This window comes from Phascolarctos cinereus, unplaced genomic scaffold (genome assembly GCF_003287225.1).
Source record: "Phascolarctos cinereus isolate Bilbo 61053 unplaced genomic scaffold, phaCin_HiC Scaffold_4;HRSCAF=312, whole genome shotgun sequence".
NCBI lineage: Eukaryota > Metazoa > Chordata > Mammalia > Diprotodontia > Phascolarctidae > Phascolarctos > Phascolarctos cinereus.
Window position 1 is genome coordinate 677016244 of NW_027555847.1, and position 18968 is coordinate 677035211.

Here is an 18968-nt window from a genome sequence, read left to right on the forward strand (position 1 = left end):
TTCTCCCCTCCAAGAGAGCCATCCATGTAACAAATAGTTGTGAAAGACAAAAAAGAAAAGGGGGGGAGGGGGTGGAAATAGGGATAATTGATCAGTGAATCAAAGAAGTCTGAAAATCTGTTTGGTGACCCACCCCTGTGAAGGGGTGGGGTGGGGTGCCCTCTGGTCTCTTCTTCAGAACCTGGCTTGTTCACTTTTGAATTTCTTGGTGGTGTTCTTTCCACCACTGTGGACACAGGCCTGTGGTTCTCATGGCCCTTCCTCCTCCTCCTCCACTCTGCATCAGTTCATGGAGCTCTTTCCTGGCTTTTCAGTCTGTATCATATTAGTCATCTCTGAGAGCACAGTGGGGATTCCATTGCATTCATTAACCACAGTATGTTTAACCCTTCCACCAAATAATGGGCAGGCCTCCCCCCTTCTTTTTTTTTTTTTAATATCCTTCTGCCTGTCCCAAGACTATTGGTGTGTGTATAGCCTTGTTTGGGTAACAGTTCCTGGGGCTGTGAGTCATGGGCAAATAGGGCCTGAGGCACTGGGGGGGGCGTGGCACTTAAGAGCTTTTAGCTCAGCCCTAGTTTCTGGGCCCATTGTTCCAACAGGAGAATGGGATTACTTCCTGAAGCCAAGGCTGTCTCCCAGCCCCCTCTATTTAAAAAAAAAAATCCAGCCTTAATAACTTGGCTTTTTCTCCCAAGTATCACATTGTCCCATCAGATGCCAGGAGTATGAGTCGGTGCTGGTCAGACCCAGGACCACTGTGGGACTAGTTAGCCCAGAGGAGCAAGGAGGGAAAGAGTTGTTCTTCCTAAGCAGAAGTTGGGGTTGGCAAGGCCAGGGGGCTTGCTATCAGTGTCTCAGCCCTCATCTTCTCCCACCCTCCAACTGGGCACGTGCCATGGAGATAGTGGCTGGAACCTCCTGCCAGAGGGAGCAGCCAAAGCCCATCCTAGGAGCTGGTAAGCCCAGCACCCAGTGCTCAGGTCCTGAGAGGGAGTGGGGACTGGGGGTGGAATTGGGAGGGGGAGTGTCTGGCAGATGTTTTTCTCTGCTGATGCCAGCTTGGTACCCTGCTGTAGGCCGGATAGGCCACTAGGTATGTGGTTTGTATTGTTACTCTCTTCTGCTGCTTTTCACCTTTATAGCCTGGGGGAAATGATTTCACCTCTGGAAGGCTGTTTCCTCATCTGTAAAATTAGAGGTGTTTGCTAGATGGCCTTTGAGGTCTTTTCCAGCTATAAAGCTAGGATCCTACAAACAGTGGGGAGGATGGTCCATATAGGGCAATACATACTTTCTCACCAGGTCTTTCTGTGGACAATGACTGGTGTGTGAATTGTCTGGCCCCTTTTGGGGGCTGCCAGATGCTGTGTTGACAGGAAGAGTAATATACTCATTCATTTGTTGATTCAGACAGCTTAATGTTATTAAGTGGTAGCTCCCCTGAGGGAGACAGAGAAGTGAACAAGATTGTCCCTGCCCTTAGGGAGCTTCCAGTCTAATTAGAGAGAAGGTGTATGGAGGAACAAGTCAGATGAAAAGGCTCTGGGAATACCGAGGAGGGAGAGATTGCTTCTGGCTGGGGTGAGGGGTACAGCAGTGGTGCTGACCAAACCTCCATTGCCGTTTGAAGGGCTGTGGAGCTCATCTGCCCCAATTCCATGGGGCAAGCCTGATCCAGTGGGAAGGACTTGCCCCTGAAGCCAGGGACCTGGCTCTTAGTCCTGGCTGGGGCACTCACTGCCTGTAGAACCTTGGACAAGTCCCCTTAGAGCCTGGTTTCTCCTGTTGTGGAAACCTTAAAGCTGCCTATAGACTTGGGTGATTCTGAAGCTTGGAGAATGGAGTTGCAGGGTGGGAAAGTGCCCTGGCCAACTTCATACAGCTCATAAGGGGCAGAGCTAGAACTGGAACCTGGCACTTGTGACTACAAAGCTGGCACGTCTTCCTGGATGTCACCAGGTCAGGGAGGGGAAGGTGGCACAGAGGAAGAGGGAACAACATGGAAGGAAAGTCTGGGACCATGGCAAAGGATGAGGCTTCTTTTGTGATGGGTGAGACGCTGAATGTGGTTGTAATCGATAGGTAGGGAGCGGTGTGATAGGCTGGAGAACTGTGTTTCCACAGATGGGGGTGTGTGTGTGTGTGTGTGTGTGTGTGTGTGTGTGTGTGTGTGTGTGTGTCTGTTTTTAAAAGGCTTCATACAAAGCAAGGCACTGGGAGCCTGGAGGAGAGGGCCAGATGTGCCCCCCCACACTGAATTTGGAGAATCTGAATTTGAATAGAGCTTTAGCTTATGGAATGTGATCGAGTGTGGGCAGGTAGAGAGAGAGGTGGAGGCATTCTAGGGTACTATTAAGGTGACACTGAGTAGTGAAGAGACAGCTGTGGATGAATGGAAATGATGTTAGGAGGAGAGTCAAGCTTGGGGGTGGAGAGGGAACAAGATCGGTGAAAAGTGCAAGTCCCTGCTACTGAAGATGCAAGCGTGGGGAAGCATGGGGAAAATGCTTCACTTCCAGTATGATATTTTTTCTAAGAAGAATGCTTCATCATCTGTTGGTCAAACACTGTCTTCATGCTTCAGATCCTGGCAGGTCATTTAACTGCTTGGAGATACAGTCAAAGCATAAATACTGATTCTGCTCCCTGCTTCATAGGCGGCTTTGGACAGGTCGCTTCCCCTCCCTGGGCCTTGGTTTCCCCTGTTGTAAAATGAATGGGTTGGTGTGGGTGATTTCCAAGGGTGCTTCAGTTCTTCCTCCTTCCTGTTGTCTTTCGAACTGCTAACTGAGGTTGGAAAGCTGCAGAGGGGTCAGTTTTGGCTTGCATAGCACATAGGGTATATAATATAATGCTAATATATGACATATACATATATATATAAATACATATTATATTATATATGTAGAAATAAATATAAAGATATACACATTATTATATAATTATATATTATTACAATATATTTATACGTAATATTATTATAATATAATCCTAATAATCAGTTGTCCAAAAGTGTCATGGGGTTGCCTTGGTGGTTTCCCATCACTGGATGTCTTCAAGCAGAGGGCAAATGTTACCCTTAGTCAAAAGATGTGCTCTAGAGAGGCTGGTATGGCTTGGGTTGGGTTTCCTTTGAGGTCCCTACCCACAGACTTTCGGTGATGCCATGAAGCCTCCTCAACCTCGAAGCAGGACCTAGAGCAGAGCACAGGGGTCAAGGTCACTGACATCCTTCCCTGTGAGGGATCACCCACGCTACAGGAAGTGCCCCTAGATCTTTCGCCTGGGTCGATCGAGGGGTCCTTTCACCAGGGAACTGCCTTTCCCAGCCCACTGTAGCCCTGTTTGGGGGGTTAAGCCTGCCCCGGTGAGCTGTGTACCTGTGCCTTACCTGTTGAAGAAGTTGCATGTGGGTGGCCCTTTAGCTCAAGATTGGGTATGTACCACCATGGAGGTCCTGGAGTCCTAAAGGCCTGGCATCCTCCCACTAACTTGCTTTTTTCATTTTAGGGCTAACTATTGATCTTGTATTGCTCGAAGTGAATTTCATTATTTTGGCTTAATTCTATAAAGTATCTCTTTAGCAGTTTGGCCCAGTACTAAACCTGGAGAGTACGTGTTGTCTTTGCCTTAATTGACTATAGGAACTTTATAAAGAAGAGGAAAGATGATTTGAAAAGTGATTGTGTAAGCAGAAAAGATGAGGCGGGGAGCAAGATGCTCACTCTAGATCATTTCCAAAGTCACAGCAGATAAAGCAGGAACAGGAGACACCAGAGGCCAGGAGATGATGACCACATGGTGTGTCCCCAATTCGGGATCTCACCCAGGAGGGGTGAGAGGCCAAGGCTGTGTGGAACTGGGGGGCATTGGAGGTGAGGAGAACAGGGATTCTCAAAGCCGGGGGTCTGTATGGATCGTCGCCAGAGTGCTGGTTGGTGTCACTGAGGCAGGCAACTTGGAGACAATGGAGATGAGGACTGTGAGTCACATGCTGTCCTCTTGGGAGACCTCAGGCCCTTCTCAGCTGCTTGCTAAGGCCCTCCATGGTCTACTTCAGAGCTCAGACAGAACTGGAAGATGATCCAGGCCTCAAATTGAGGTCCAGGAAATGGAAGGAATTTTGCTCAAAAGTATGTCCATGGGCCATTCACTTGACTTCTCCTGTGGTCCTGACAGCAGCCCTGGGAGGCAGGGTAGTTATTATTACCATTTTCCAGATGGGGAAGAATGAGACCCAGAGAGAATCAGTGACTTGCCCGAGGTGACACAGCCACATTTGTACTAGAATCCAGGTTTCCTGATTCTCATGTCAGGCTTCTTTCTTACTATACCCAGGCTGTCCCCAGGAGCTTATTGATTCGGGCTGAGGCTTGAGCCAGGGGAGGAGAGCTGGGAACCTTTGTTTAGGAGAGATGATTGGGGTGGGAGCAGAACAGAGAGAGAGAGCAAATGGAGCTCCCTTTAAAGTTTGTTCCCAACTCCCATCTGGGCTGGGCTGGGCTGGGCTTTGACGTGGAGAAGGATTCTGAGGGTGGGGGTTGGGGTGAGGGTCTTCAGAGCACAGAGCTCTCTGCTTGATAAATAATAAAGAAGAGAGTGAGAGCTGGGAAAGGAGGCTCACCTCAAGCCTTTTGTCGTCTTCTTCCCTCCACCCTAACCCTACCCCTCTGGCCACTCAGCTTTAAACACTGGGAATGTCAGAGCTCCACAGGACCTTAGAATGTAGGATGTTGGAGTTGGGCAGGGCCTCAGGCCCTTCTAGGTTGGTTCTGCAAGGACTCTCAGAACCTAAAATATTGGAGTTGGATAGTACTTTAGAAACTAGAATATCAGAACTGGGCAGACCTTTAGAACTTTACAGCGTTGTAATGAAAATACTTGGATTACCTGAAAGTGTTCATGTGCACATCAGCTGTGGCTACTCCAGCCAACAATGACCTCTCCCTCTTGTATCCCACTTAGTGCCTGACCGAAGGTGGGACATATAAGTGGGACTAACAGGCTGGTTGAAGGGCTCATTCTGGGTCTAGCTTTGTTCACCTGTGTTATAGATGGGCTTTACAAGCTTTTTCACTCTTGACCCCTTCAGCACTTGTGTGCTTAAGAAGCGCTGTAAGTGGCAGCACTGTGGCACGTGTGTGTCGTGAGGTGATGCGTAGAGGAAGGTATGCCTGGTTTACTTTGGGGAGCTGCATTTATGTATTCTCATCCCCTTTTCACCACCTAGCAAGTTGGGAGGCATGGGGAGAGACAGAGGCTGTCCATTAGGACTCAGTATCAAGCTGTTCTTTGGGAACAGGGAGCTAGGTTATCCCATGCTATTGACATCATGATTCTGGCTCCCGGAGTCCCCCTTTGTGCAGAGAATTGTGGGGCCCTGGAGAACAGGTCGGGTGACTCAGCTCCAGTCACTCAGGGATTACTGGGGAGCTGGAAGGCTGGTCAGTCCCTCCTCCATCACTTGCAGGCCCCCTTCTTTCCATCTTAAGTAAAGATTTTGCATAATCAATGGCCTTCCCGAATCCAGAAGTGCTTGGCAGCCTCAGAAATAGGTCACATCTGTCCTTTACAAGCTGCATAATGACCAAATAACGAGAGTTCACCAATGCTTTCCCATCAGGGCTGACTGCTCAGGCCAGGCTGAGGAAAGAGCGAGAGGCCTGACTGTGTCCAAGGGCATTTCTTGGGTCTTGGCCCCCCACACACTTCTCCAGAGGTGGACTGAGCCATGCCAGGGCAGAAGGGAGAAGGTTTATTGTTTGCAGGATGGAAAGTCTGGGTGCTGGTTCAGTCTGAGAAGTAATATGACAAGTGAAGCCTTTTTATTAGAATGGGTCCACTTCCTAGTTGGAATATGGAAGACAAGAAGCATCCTCTCAAAGCTTAGAGCTGGCTAGGGCCTTACAAAAAGTTTGCGAAGGGGAAAACCAAAGTTCATTGAGGGCCAGTGAGTTAGCCAGCATTACACAGCAAGTGAGTAGCAGGACCGTGATTTTCGACTCAGGGTTCTTCCTGCTACTTTGTGCTGGAACTCTAAGAATCTCTCGAATTAGCTCCCTTGTCTGGGCCAAAATGTCCTAATTTGTAAACTGAGGATGTCAGATTCCATGTTTCTTTGCAGCTCTAGCTAACATTCTATGAATCTCTCAAACTAGCCTTCTCAAACCCTCAGAACCCTAGAATCTAAATGAATTCTACAGTGTAATGCATGCTGTGGATTGAGCTCTGGATCTGGAGTCAGGTGGTTTTGATTCAGTCATTTTGGTGGTATCTGACTCCCCATGACCCCATTTGGGGTTTTCTTGGCAGAGATACTGGAGTGGTTTGCCATTTCCTTCTCCAGCTCATCTGACAGATGAGGAAACTGAGGCAACCAGTGTTAAGTGACTTGCCTGGGTTCACACAACTGGTAAGGGTCTGAGGCCAGATTGGAACTGGGAAGATGGGCCTTCCTAATTCCAAGCCCAGTGCTCCATCCACTGCTCCACCTTGCTGCCCTTTGGAGTCAGGCCCTAGATTCAAAACCCGCTTCTTTAAACCATATGACTTTGAGGTAGTCACCCCCCTCCCCTCTCTGGGCCTTACTTTCTTCTGTAAAACGAGAGGGTTGGATAATATGCCCTTGGAGGTCCCTTCCAGCCCTAGATGTCCCATCCCAAGAGATGTCTTGGTGATATCTAGCTAGCCCTCTAGCTTTCTTCAAGCAGGCAGTATCAAAACAGTTAATTGTGTTTTTCTTCAAAGCAGAGGAACTCATGCATTCCCCTCCCCCTACGCACACCCCTATCTCCTCATTCCTCCTCCCTTTTCACCCCAGTACCCTCTACCCCACTGCTTTGATTGTGACAACTGTTAATAGGCTAAAGGAAAGCGCTGCCCTGCTCCCTCAGCCCTTTGAAGGCTCAGCTGCAGCCACAGGAAATTGTTCAGGAAAGCTCCCCCCGCCCCCCCAACCTTGTAGGGACACAGGACAGGGTTGGCTGTCTTAGATGATTGTTCCTGGGAAACTGACTCACCCTCTCTGTCTCGGCCTCTTGTGTTTGGCCTTTTACGTTCTTCTCCCTCCCATTCTCATCCCTGGTGACAGCACCAATCCCTTGTTTACCTCTCTCTTATGCCCACCCCCACCCCCCATCATCCCCTTCTGCCTTCCGCCCTGCCCTCCCTTCCCAATGAGGCCATGAGCTGTTTTTTCCTCTCCCTTGGAGGAAGTATACAATAGCATGATGAATTGTTGGGAATAATGAGGCCATCTGATGCTGTGGAAATCCCCCTGCCTCATCCCCACCTCCCAGATCCCCTTCCCCAAGTCACAAATATTTACCCAAGTAAACAGGAGGAGGTTATGAGGTAAGAGGTTGAATGAGCCAAGAGGCCTTTGGTTGGGGGATGGGGACTCTTGGGCTGAAGCTCTCGTTTGGGGCCTTTCCAGTTAGAGGTCCACCCAAAAACTCTGCTAGACCATCTTCTGCCACCCCAGATTCTAAGGCCCCACTCCTTCCCCCCGATGGCTCCTGGGGTTTGCAAAGCCAGCAGCAGAGGAAGTACAAGGTATCAGAAAGAGGGCAAGGTTTGGAGTCAGGATCTGAAGTCAGAACCTAGTTCTGCCACTTTACCAACAGAGACAGTGTGGCTTAGTGGAAAGAGCCCTGGATTTTAAGTCAAGAAATTTGCGTTCAAATCATACCTTAGACATTTAACTAGCTGTGTGGTCTCAGGGAAATCACTTAATGCCTTGGTCTCAATTTTCCCATCTGTGAAATGGGGGTAATAATATTACACTTGCCCTATATACCTCACTAGGTTGTTGTAAGGATAGTCATTCACATGCCTTTTAAGGTGATATATAAATTTACTTGTGTGACCTTTTGTGTCCCTTTCTTTCTGACCAGACTAGAGTCTCAGTTTCCTCCTCTATATCTTAGATGGTCTCCAAGTATGTGGAAGAGAAGGCAGCCATCCTAGGCTTTAGCCTCAGGCAGCCAAAGACACCTTTGGGAAGGACGTCATGGCCAGGCCAGGAAGCTGCAGGCCCACCCTCCTATAACTGAGTGGGGAGCCAGAAGGAAGGAGGGAGAATCCCCCGTATCCCAAGAGCCCTCAGCCTTCAGCCACCTCCAAGCCCCTGGCAGCAGATGGTTGGAGCAGAAAGCTTTTAGGGCCTCAGGGAGCTCTAAGAACCTGTAGTTTTGGGGAGCTGAAGAAGCTGGCCACACTTTCCCATCTTCCTGGGCGGGAAAGACAGCCCTTGTCTTCAGCCTGGTGTAGTAAGATGGTCGCCTTGAGAACACTGATTATGTGTCCTAGGGCGCTGAGGGAAGGCTGCAGAACACTATTGAGAGAAGGCATGGGCTATAGCAGGAAGAGCCCTGGACCTAGAGGCCAGGGCACTGGGTTCATAGCCCAGGTTTCTCAGTGACTTCACTGGGTGACCTTGGACAAGGCTCTTTCTCTCACTCTGAGTCTGTTTCCTCAACTGTAAAGTTGAAAGGAATAAGGCCTACCTTACAGCTTGTGGTGAGGCTCAAGTGAGAAGGCATGCTTAGACCACCAAGTGCCATGTGGCAGCTATTATCATTGTTGGGTTCTAAGAGCCCTCCCATCCCTGACATCTTGTGTTCTAAGCTCCTTTCTGATGCTGAGATCCTGCATTCTAATGGCTCTCCCATCCCTGACATCTTGTGTTTCTAAGCTCCTTTCTGATGCTGAGATCCTGCATTCTAATGGCTCTCCCAGCTCTGACATCTTGTGTTTCTAAGCTCCTTTCTGATGCTGAGATCCTGCATTCTAATGGCTCTCCCAGCTCTGACATCTTGTGTTCTAAGCTCCTTTCTGATGCTGAGATCCTGCATTCTAATGGCTCTCCCAGCTCTGACATCTTGTGTTCTAAGCTCCTTTGTGATGCTGAGATCCTGCGTTCTAACGGCCTTCCCAACTCTGAGATTCTCTATCCTAAGGGCCTTTCATCTCTGACATCCTGTGTTCTAAGATTCCTCCCAGCTTTGGCATCCTGTGTTCTAAGGAATTTTCCAGTTCTGACAGTCTCTTTTCTAGTGGCCTTCCCAGATCTGATATTCTAGATTCTGTTCAAAGTTTCCCCCCTACACCTCCTGTCCACCTCATCTTCCTGACTGGGGCCTTGGGGCCAGGCTCTCTGGACCAGGAGCCCCAGGGCTAGACTCAGACTCCTGATTTTGCCTGAGAGTCTCTGCTTATTGGCCCTAGGGATCCCTTTGGCTGTTACAGTGAGTGATAGATCCCTCACCTTCTGCATCCCAGGGCCAGGGTTAGATTGGGGCCCCCAAGTCAGAACACTTTAGGAACAAGAAATGGCTGAAAACAGAGACTGGAGCTGCTGCTATTATTGTTTCCAAAATGCTTTCCCAACCATGGCTTTATTGACCCTTCTGTTAGAATAATTCTGTGAGGGAGGTGGGGTTTTTTAGACCTATTGTACAGCTAGACAAATTGAGGCCCAGAGACTAGATGAGACTTGTTCAAGGACAGGTGGCTGGCCTAGGCCTGGAACCCAAGTTACCTGCCTCCCTGGCCAAGACCGACTCCAAGCCATTCCCTCTGCACAGATGGGATCAGTGGGCCCGGGCCCCACCCTCCCTCGTGCAGTGGCTTCCCCGCCCTCCTGGGCCACGAGCCCCAGGCTACCTTGCCTCACTGCGCTGGGGTGGGGCAGGATGGCTGGGTCCCAGAACAAAGCGGCTTATTCTCCAGGGGAGTGGGCTGGAGGCGGGGCACTCCTCCTTCTCCAGGATTACTCAGAGGCAGCAAGGTACCCTGGAAAGGGCATGAAGCTGAGGCCCAGAGAGGGATAACCCACAGTGACATACATAGAAAGGCATTGGCCACACTACAACCTGGCTTCTTTGCTTCCCCTGCCTCATCTTACCATCCTGAACTCCCCACTGAGCCAAGCATGACCACCAAGGCCATGTGGTGTGGAGAAATGAACATTGTGTCTAGAGTCAGGGGACCTGGCTCTGAATCTTGTGTTGGCTGCATACATACCACCACTGTGGTGCGGGGGGAGTCCCTTCTCTTCTTGAGGACTCAGTCTCCCTATCTTAAAAAAGAGGGGCTAAGACTAGGTGATCTCCAGAGCCCTTCCAACTCTGATTCCTTTGATCTTTGCTGTGCTTAAAGTACCTGCCTTACGGCCCCCCAGTGGTCTCAGCTCCCATTCTGGCCCAAACTCTCTCCCTCCAGAAAAGTGACCTGGCAGGGCAGGGAACTCATTTTCTAGTGATTAGTGAAGGGTCTAATCACTGAGCCAGGACTGAGGACTAATGCCAGGAAGAGTTTTTCCCACTCGAGGCCAAGAGCTGTTCCTCCTGGAAAAAGACAAATGGGGTTTCTTATATTCCTGAGGTGTGGATATTTCGACCAGGCTGGGAGTGGCATCCAAACATAAAACATAGAATGTTAGAAATAGGAGGTACCTTAAAATTAATGAATTAATAAACACTTATTAAGCACCTGTGCTAAGTGCTGGGGATACAAAAAGAGGCAAAAGAAAGTCCCTGCCCTCCAGGAGCTTACAGTCTAACGGGGGAGACAACCTGCAAACAAATCTAGACAAAGCAAGCTATAGATTGGATGAATTGGAAATAATTAACAGAGGGAAGGGCTTGAAGAATGGATCGGAATGGGGTGAGATGTGAGGCAGGCTATAGCAATGATCCAGGCTTGAGGTGATGAGGCCCTGTAGCGGAGGGGCGGCATTTGAAAGACGGTACAGAGGTGGAATTGACAGGCCCTAGCATACAGAATGTTGGAACTAGGTGGGCCGTTTGAATGTAGAATGTTAGAACTGGACGGGACCTTGGAACATAGAATTTTAAAGACCTATCTAATAATCAATAAGAGATGGGAAACCTAAAGTTCGGCAAGGTTGAGTGACTGGCCCACAGTCACACAGGTAACAGTTATTTTGGAAAGCAGTCTGGAGAGTGGGAGCAAGTAGGTGCAAATCCCAGCTGGGCTGATGACCGACTCCTGGCTTAATCACTTAAACTGTCTGGGCCTTGTTGCCTCGTTTCTAAAATGAGAGCTATCCAGTCGTCGGTGTCTAAGCTCTGCTTCTTTGTCATCTGTGAGGATTTATCAGTTATTCCCCATCAGGGCCATTCACTCAGGTATTAGGTCGTCATAGTCTGTGTGAATACTGATGTGGCTGCTTCATCATCATCATCTACAAGTCTTCTTGTGTTCCTGTTCCTTACTTGTTGCTTATCACCGAGATATTCTTAGGCTAGGATATTCATCCACCACCGTTTGGCAGTTGGTGGACTTTTAGATTGTTACTGGTTTGTCATAATTACAGGAACTCCTAGCATCTTAAAAAAAAAAGCCGTGTTGTCATTAGTGTGGATATAGATTGTGCTGCTACAGATATTTGAACGATCTTTATTTTCCCTTCCCCTTTGGCTGGAGTAAATTCCCAATAGTAGCATGACTGGGGGAGAACTGCTTATTATTTTTATAATTTGCACGTGTGCATATAAACATACACATGCATGTGTGTGTGTGGGCATGCTAGCAGGGACCTTCCCCTCCCCCTTATATATGTGTATGATAGCAGAGGGCTTCCCCTTCTTCCTTATACACGTCTGTGCTGGCAAGGGCCTCCCCCTCCCCCCAGCAGAGCCCTAAGAGTTCAGCTTTTCCCAAAACATTGTCCGCATTGGAATGTCATCCTTTTTCTTTTTGCTGCTTTGGGTACATGTGAATTTGGGGTCCTCAGAATTGTTTTAGTTGGTGTTTCTTTTGTTATTAGGGAAACGGAACATTTTTCAAGTGATTGTTTTTCATTTGTAGATCATTTTATAAATTATATTCCTTTCCTCCTTTATTTCTTTTATTGAAAGAATATTTTCTTTTTTGGAAGATGTATCGATGACTTTTTCGGTTTTTACATCTATGTCATGTGCTAGCCTCTCACCCCTACCCCACCCCAACAGAAACACAAAAGTCTATTAAACAAGGCAAATTGTTACCTTGGCCAAGGAAATGTGGCCTCCCTTGGGGCCTGAGGACCAGAAATGTGTCCGCCCCCTTTTCCTTTTTATCTTGTTTATCTTCTTTGTATTGTGTAGAAGCTTTTTTTCTTTTTTTAATCTATGTCCTTGAATCCATCAACCTTGTTTTCTGGAATTTCTTCTGTTTAGGATCATAGAATGAGCCAGAACTGGAAAGGATTTCAGAACATGGAATGTTAGGACCCTAGAACACAGACTGTCAGAATGAGAAAGTATGTCAGAACCCAGAAAATCATAGCTGGTGGGGCCCTTAGAACCCAGGATGTCAGAGCTGGGAGGACCTTTAGAGCAAAGGATGATGAACAAGTGAGGGATGAACCTTATAGAGCACATTGCTAGGGAGCCAAATCCCACAAAGCACCTGAGTTTGGTCGTGTCTGACAGGGTCGTCTATGAGCAATGCTATAGAAGTTCAGAGTAAGGAAGTTCCTGGCCTCCTGGCCAGGGGAGTAGGGGATGGGGGGAGGATATTTATAGCCATGCACCACAGTCCCAGTGTTCCCATGGAATGTCAGGTTGCTGGGTGTTCTGAGGGCCTTTTCAGGAGCTGGCAGGCCGGGCCCCACCCCCCGAGTCACCCTGTGACCCCAGGGCAGGACACAGGAGCCTTTTGTTCACAGCCTGGTTTCCTCACCTAGCTCGTGGAGGCGAGCCTGGCAGCCCCCAGCCAGGGGATGCCACAGGGATGATGCATCTAGCCAATGAGAGCCAAGGACAACAGGAGAGGAAGCGTTATTTGTGTCAGCGTTTGTACATGCCCTTCTTTTGCTGGCCTCTGTCCCCGTGCCCCACATCACATGAGGGAGGTGGGGGTGGGGATTCCTGGCCTCCCTCAGTGGGCCCACGGTGGAGGGAGATGGTCCTAGGGGCCAGAGAAACAGTCTTCTGGCTTGAGCACACTTCAGGCAGCACCTCAAAGAGCCTTTCACTGGGACAGGAAACTCTCATTGGGGGTGTCGGAAACTGGCCATGGACTCACATTTTAGGCAAATCCATTTTTTGAGATTATGGAATGGAACCTGTTAGCTACCCAAGGCAATGTGGTATGCCAGCTAGAACCCTGGACTGAGGAGTTGGAGATCTGAGTGTGCCAGTGCCCCAGTGTGACCTGAGAAAACCACTTTGCCTCTCTGAGCCTTTGTCAGAGGATTGGACTAAATGATCTCTAAGGTCCTTTTCCAGCTCCAACATCCTGTGTTCTAAGGGCTCTCCCAGCTCTGACATTCTATACTCTAATGTCTCTCTTAGCCTTTACCCTCCCTCTCCTAAGGAGAGGGTCTGTTGCTAACATGCTGTGGTTCTATGACTGTTTGTCATTGGTAATGTCCACACTAGATCCTATTTTGTGACCTTGAGTGAGTCACGCCTTTATTCTGTTTTCTTCATCTGTGTATTGGACACAGTGATTAGCAGTGCTTCTGAAGCACCTGCTGAGTATCTAGCCACTTACAGCTAACAAAGACTTCACTCTCATCTCTCTGGAGTCTCTCAGCACAGCCCTATGAGGAAGGCAGGCCAGGTGTCATCACCATTTTACAGGTGGGGAAATTGCCCCATCTCCCAAAATAGGGGAGGGTGGTGTCTGGCTCAAATGAGATGGACATAAAAATACTTTGAATAATACAAGGCCTGCTGAAAGTGTGAGCTGGCATTAGCTGCACAGTGGGTTAATTTAGTGCCGGGACAAGATTGAGACAGGGCAGGGTTGTCCTGAGGCTGCGGTGGGGACCCTACGTGCTTACACCAAAGGAAGAGCAGCGTAATTCTGGTCGAGGGGGCACAACTCTACTCTTTTCCCCCTGTGTGTCCTGGGGCCAGCTCCCTCCCCTCTCTGGGTAGAAATGAGAAGCTGCAAATAGAGAATCTTTAAGGGCCTTTCTAACTCTTAATTGAGCCCCAAATACCAAAACACCACCCCCAGCTCAGCCCCCTGATCCCCCTTCTGCCAGTCTCCGTGTGCTAGAAGGTGCTGCTTCAGCTGAGGTGACCTGAGGACCTGCACACACCTCTGATTCTGCTGCCCCAAAGGAGACCAGTGGGCTTCTGGATCTGGGGCAAGGTATTTGTCTGGAAGGGCCTTCTTCCTCGTATCTGCCCCACTTCAAGTTCTAGTGCCTCTGGGAAGCCTGCTCTGCCCAGCTGGATCCCCAGGCAGCTATCTTTCCTTTGGAGTCCTCCCGCCCATGCATGCAGCCCAGCCCGAGTCTGTCTGAGCCACACTGGCCTATGGTTATCTCTGTTTCCTCCAGCTAGAGCAGGAGTTCTTAATCTGGGGTCCACTGTATCCCAAGAGGTATATGGAAAGATTTCAGGGGTTCTCTGAATTTGGATGGAGGAAAATTATAGCTTTATTTTTATTAATTTCTCACTGAAATTAATCATTTCATTTTCTTCAGTCGTTTCAAACCCAGTTTCTAAGAAGGGGTCCATAGACTTCAGCAGACTGAGGCAGAGGCTTTCAGGACACAGAAGGAAGTGAAGAGGCCCTGAGCCAGACCCTGGAGTCCCTGAAGGCAGGTCCCTGCTAGGCTTTAGGACTTTACTAAGGCTTGCCAGGGGAAGCAATCATGGGAGAAACAGTGTTTAGATATGTTACTGTAGCAGCCAGCAGGGGGTGGGGGGGAAGTCATAGTGTAGCCACTCAGCCTGCCGGTTCTTCTCTGAGCTGGAGGGTCCCTCCCAAAGCTGGTAAGCAAAATGTTAACCATTACACCTTTTGGCACGAAGCCCTTGCCCCAAGCGCACAGGGATTTCTGGATCCTCTCAGGGAGAGAAAGGGATGTCCCAGGAACCCAGGCTCTGGGGTGGAAGCCCCCAGACCCCTTTGTTTCATCTCTGAGGGCTTGTCTGGCCTCCTCTTGTTATGTGGAGCTTAGTGGCTATCACCTTGCCATCTGTGTCTGGACGCTCGGCCCCCAGTGTACAAGGTCATTCTCTGTGGGGGTGCCCTCGTTTTCTCTTCTTCCCCCAGCTCTTCAGTACTCTTGATTTCTCACATGGACCCCAGGGGTGGACACATGGGGTAGGGAGGAGGGGGGGCACTTTTGGGAAGACATTTCAAATCTGCTCAAGTTTTGTAGGCTTACAGGTTGTGTCCTCCAGAGTCAGAGAGGAGAGGTGTTTATGAATCCTACAGTTTCAGGGAGAGTCAGGCCTGGGGCTGGGCAGAGAAAGCCTGTCTGTGTCTGGCAGGGGTTAAAGGCTGACATTCAGGGGAAACTGCGCTGAAATTGAAGTTGAGACCCACTTGTCCTATCTTTGCTACTTAATCACTGGGTGATCTTGGACAAGTCACTTGTCTCTGAGCCTCAGTTTCCTCATCTGTAAAATGAGGGGATTGGACTAGATCAGCTGTAAGTCCTCTGATCCTAAAGTGTTTAATTACAAATCCCTCTGGACCTCATGGGGGGTGGGGAGGGGCAACCTTGGTGGTCAGAGCGGATCAGAGCAGCAAATCAACTTATTTGCTAACTGTTTGTCAGGAAGCTTCCGGTGGAATCCAGGCACACCGCTGTATGTCTGTCATCTAGGAATTTGCAGGAGATGTTGAGGGTAAGAGTGATCCCAGAGGAGAACATTCAGAGCTTTGCCCAAAGTGAGCCCTCATTGGCCATTTGTTGTTCCTTTATGAAAGGACCTGAGTGAGAGGGTCCAGGTTTTTCCAGTTTCCTTTCTCTCCCAGAAAAAATTAGCGCCGGGAGAGGCCTTAAACCATACATCTGGAAGAGATCGATCTGTATACAGCACCTACTGTGTGTGGGATTGGGCCCTGGGCATACAGAGACAAAAAATGAAGCAGACCCTGCCCTCAAAGTATTGACATCCTATCAGGGGAACATGGAGATGTATGCGAAATAAATGTGGGCTAAGTTCATGAAGGGGGAGGCACTAGCAGGATGGGGAGGGGAATCAGAGAAGGCCTCTTATAGGGGGTGGCAATTGGACTGGGCTTTGTAGGAAACAGGAGGGAGGAGGGAAGGCATCCTGTGGACAAAGGCTCTGAGGTGGGAGGTGGAGTGTCATGTATGGGGAGCAACAGTAAGCCTAGTTTGGCTGAAGGGGAGGGAGTAAAGTCTAATGAATCAAGCTGGAAAAGTTGATTGAAGCCAGGTTGTCAAGGGTTCTAAATGCCAAAATGGAAGAATTTGGGTTCAATCCTAGAGGTAGTAGGGAGCCACTGGAGTTAACAGAGGAAGAGAGTGACATCAGACCTGTGATTTAGGAAAATCACTTTTGTTTTGTTTTTGGGTTTTTTTGGCTAGGCAGTAAGGTTAAGTGACTTGCCCAGGGTCACACAGCTAGTAAGTGTCAAGTGTCAGAGGCTGGATTTGAACTCGGGTCCTCCTGACTCTAGGTCCTGTGCTCTATCCACTGCTCCACCTAGCTGCCTCGGGAAAATCACTTTGGCAAGTGTGCAGAGGATGGATGAGGATAGAGGAGAGACACAAGTCAGGGAGATCCATTAGGAAGCTGGTGTCATGTCTAGGCAGGAAGTGATGAGAGCTTGATCTAGGGCAGTTGCCTTGGGAGTAGAGAGAATGAGGCAGGTGCCAATCTTAGAACATGGGATGCCATCACTCTGAGAGATCCTAGAAAACAGAACAAGGTGAAATGTCTGAAATATAAGGGCATGTAAAGCATAGACTGTCTGGAACCTTAGAGTCTAAAATGTCAGAGCTAGGGACTCTAGAACATGGAATGTCAGAACTGGAAGAAACAGTGAAACCATTTCTAGTCCAGCTTCCTTCTTTTAAAGAGGAGACCGGGAGGGCCCTTAGACTGTTGCTTGAATAATGAACGGGCACATTTGGGGCCCCTGGTGGCTGCTGGCCAGTTGGGTAGACGTTGGCTGAGGGACCCGATGCTGAAGTCAGCCTGGCCAGTGCGCGTTTGGCTGGCCAGAGAGGGTGGCATCTACCAGGCTCATAGCCGGGCCCAAGTGGACCTTGATGTTGGCAGGCAAGGCGGTTGCTCCTCTGGCGTCTAGGAAACCTTAAAAAGAAAACTGGATTGCTCTGTAAGCATCATTCTGTCCTCTTGTCCCTTCCCTGTCTCCTTCTCACCTCCTCTTCCTTCTCTTGCTCCCTCCCCCAAGCTAGAAGCTGTCAGCTTAGATACCAGGGACTCCTAGGCTCCTGTCACTCCACCACAGGCAGAGCCCAGCAGGCATCATGGCCAGCCTTATGAGGTGAGAAGCCTTTAAACCAGTCCCCAGACTGAGCTAGACCCATTCTTTGTACCAAATCTGGGCTGGGCTGTGCCAATCCAAGGATTATCATGTATCAGCTCTCCTTAGTGCTGGCATTTAAAAAAAAAAGAGTAAAAAAAATTCCACTCTGACAGCTACATCTTATTCTATTAGTATATTTTAATTAGAACATGAGCAAGCAACGCATTATGAATATTCATGACCTGAGTTATTAAAATGCATAATTAATCTGTGGGGGTTTTGATTTTAATAACTGTATTAATGGGAGTGGGGGGAGGAAGTCCCTATTTTTGTACCATCTGAATAGGGAGGGAGGCCCTGCCGGGTCTGGGAAAGGGTTCTTTTTTTTTTTTTCCTCCTTAAAATGCAAGTTGGGTCTTAGCCTCCCAGGACTATGGTTCAAGGTGATAGCACCTGCGGCAGGTGTGGGAGAAGAGGGACAGTCAGCCATCTTGCCCAGGCTGACAGCTAGCCTCCAGCAGGCCTGGGAGGCTCTAGGTCTGGTCCTGGGGCCTTGGCCTGGATCAGTAACAAGGTTGCTTCCCCCCTTTACTCCCTCAGAGGGGAGAATGGAGAAAGGGCCGAAGGAAGCAGGCCAGAGCCAGGGAGCCAGAGGCTAGGGGGTGCTAAAAGCTTGGGAAACCAGAGGCCAGGGAACTGCAGGCAGAAAACCAGAGGTCAGGGAATGGAAGGAAGGTGTAGAATCTGAGAAGCAGTTCAGAAACCAGAGGTTTTGCCCAGGGGCCAGGGAATTAAAGGCTGGCACTAGGAAGGGAAGGCAAGCAGGGGAGGGGGCCTCGTGGTGCTGAAGCCCAAGGTTGCAGAGCTGAGAGCAAAGGCTTTTGTCTTCTGCGTCTGGTGGGTGTTTGCTGGGTTTCTGGGGATGAATTGCTTTAGAAAACATATAAGCAAAGCAAAAGTTGATTGTGGGAAGTCAGCGGTGGGAGAATTGGCAGCGTCCCCCAGTACCCGTGGTATTATTAGCGCCCCATCCTGCTCCACACCATAATCACATTGGAAATTTTTGATTAGAAAACAAAATCTAAATGAGAAGTATGAATATTCATTAGGTGTAGAGATTAATATGCATAATTATGCAAATTAGACAGCAATTAAACACCGATTCTCTGGGGAAATGATTAACACAAAGGCACCGAAATAGAAGGATGTAATTTGAAAGAAGTTTCTGGTGAAATGAGCAGTGAGCAGCGCTGGGGAGACAGATCCAGTGTGTTTGCTGTGATAATCAGCTGCCAGGGGAGGAGAGGGCAGGGAGCTTTCTCTCCTTCCCCCAAAGCCCTGCAGAAGCCCTGACCCAGCTAAACGATGAGGATCAGTAAGGGTGCTTAAAGGGTCCGACATCCTTACTTTATAGATAAGGGACTAAGGTCCCCAGCAGGGGTCACGAGGCAGCTCAGCGTGACCTTGGTCAGATCATGTGCCCACTGTGGCCCTCCATTTCTCCATCTCTGAAATGGGCATACAATGTACAGGCCATCACCTTCGGGCTGGGGATACATCTCCAGATGGAGAGGAAAGAGGCTGATGTGTGTAACCTTGAAACCTGTAGGCAGTGTGCCTCTTGGGCTGTTTAGTACTTCAGTCCTTTCTCCAAGCAGCCGTTACCATGTGTGCCATGATAACAAGGGCTTGTCTCCCAGCAGTTCTGGATCCCCCAGGACTGCCCACAGCCTCGACTG

General features: G+C 49.2%; 1 protein-coding gene across 5 annotated transcripts in view; it reads left to right on the forward strand.

The window, feature by feature from the left end:
- TCF3 (transcription factor 3) overlaps positions 1-18968 on the forward strand; it is a 102226-nt gene that overhangs the window by 23671 nt on the left and 59587 nt on the right. Inside the window, exon 1 of one of the 5 annotated variants that reach the window (XM_021009153.2) lies at positions 765-959. The exons of the other annotated variants lie outside the window; for them this stretch is intronic. Within the exon in view, the coding sequence (XP_020864812.1) occupies positions 899-959 (61 nt within the window). The 5' untranslated portion in view covers positions 765-898. Of the gene's footprint in view, positions 1-764; positions 960-18968 lie in introns of those variants that run through there. 5 annotated transcript variants of the gene reach the window in all.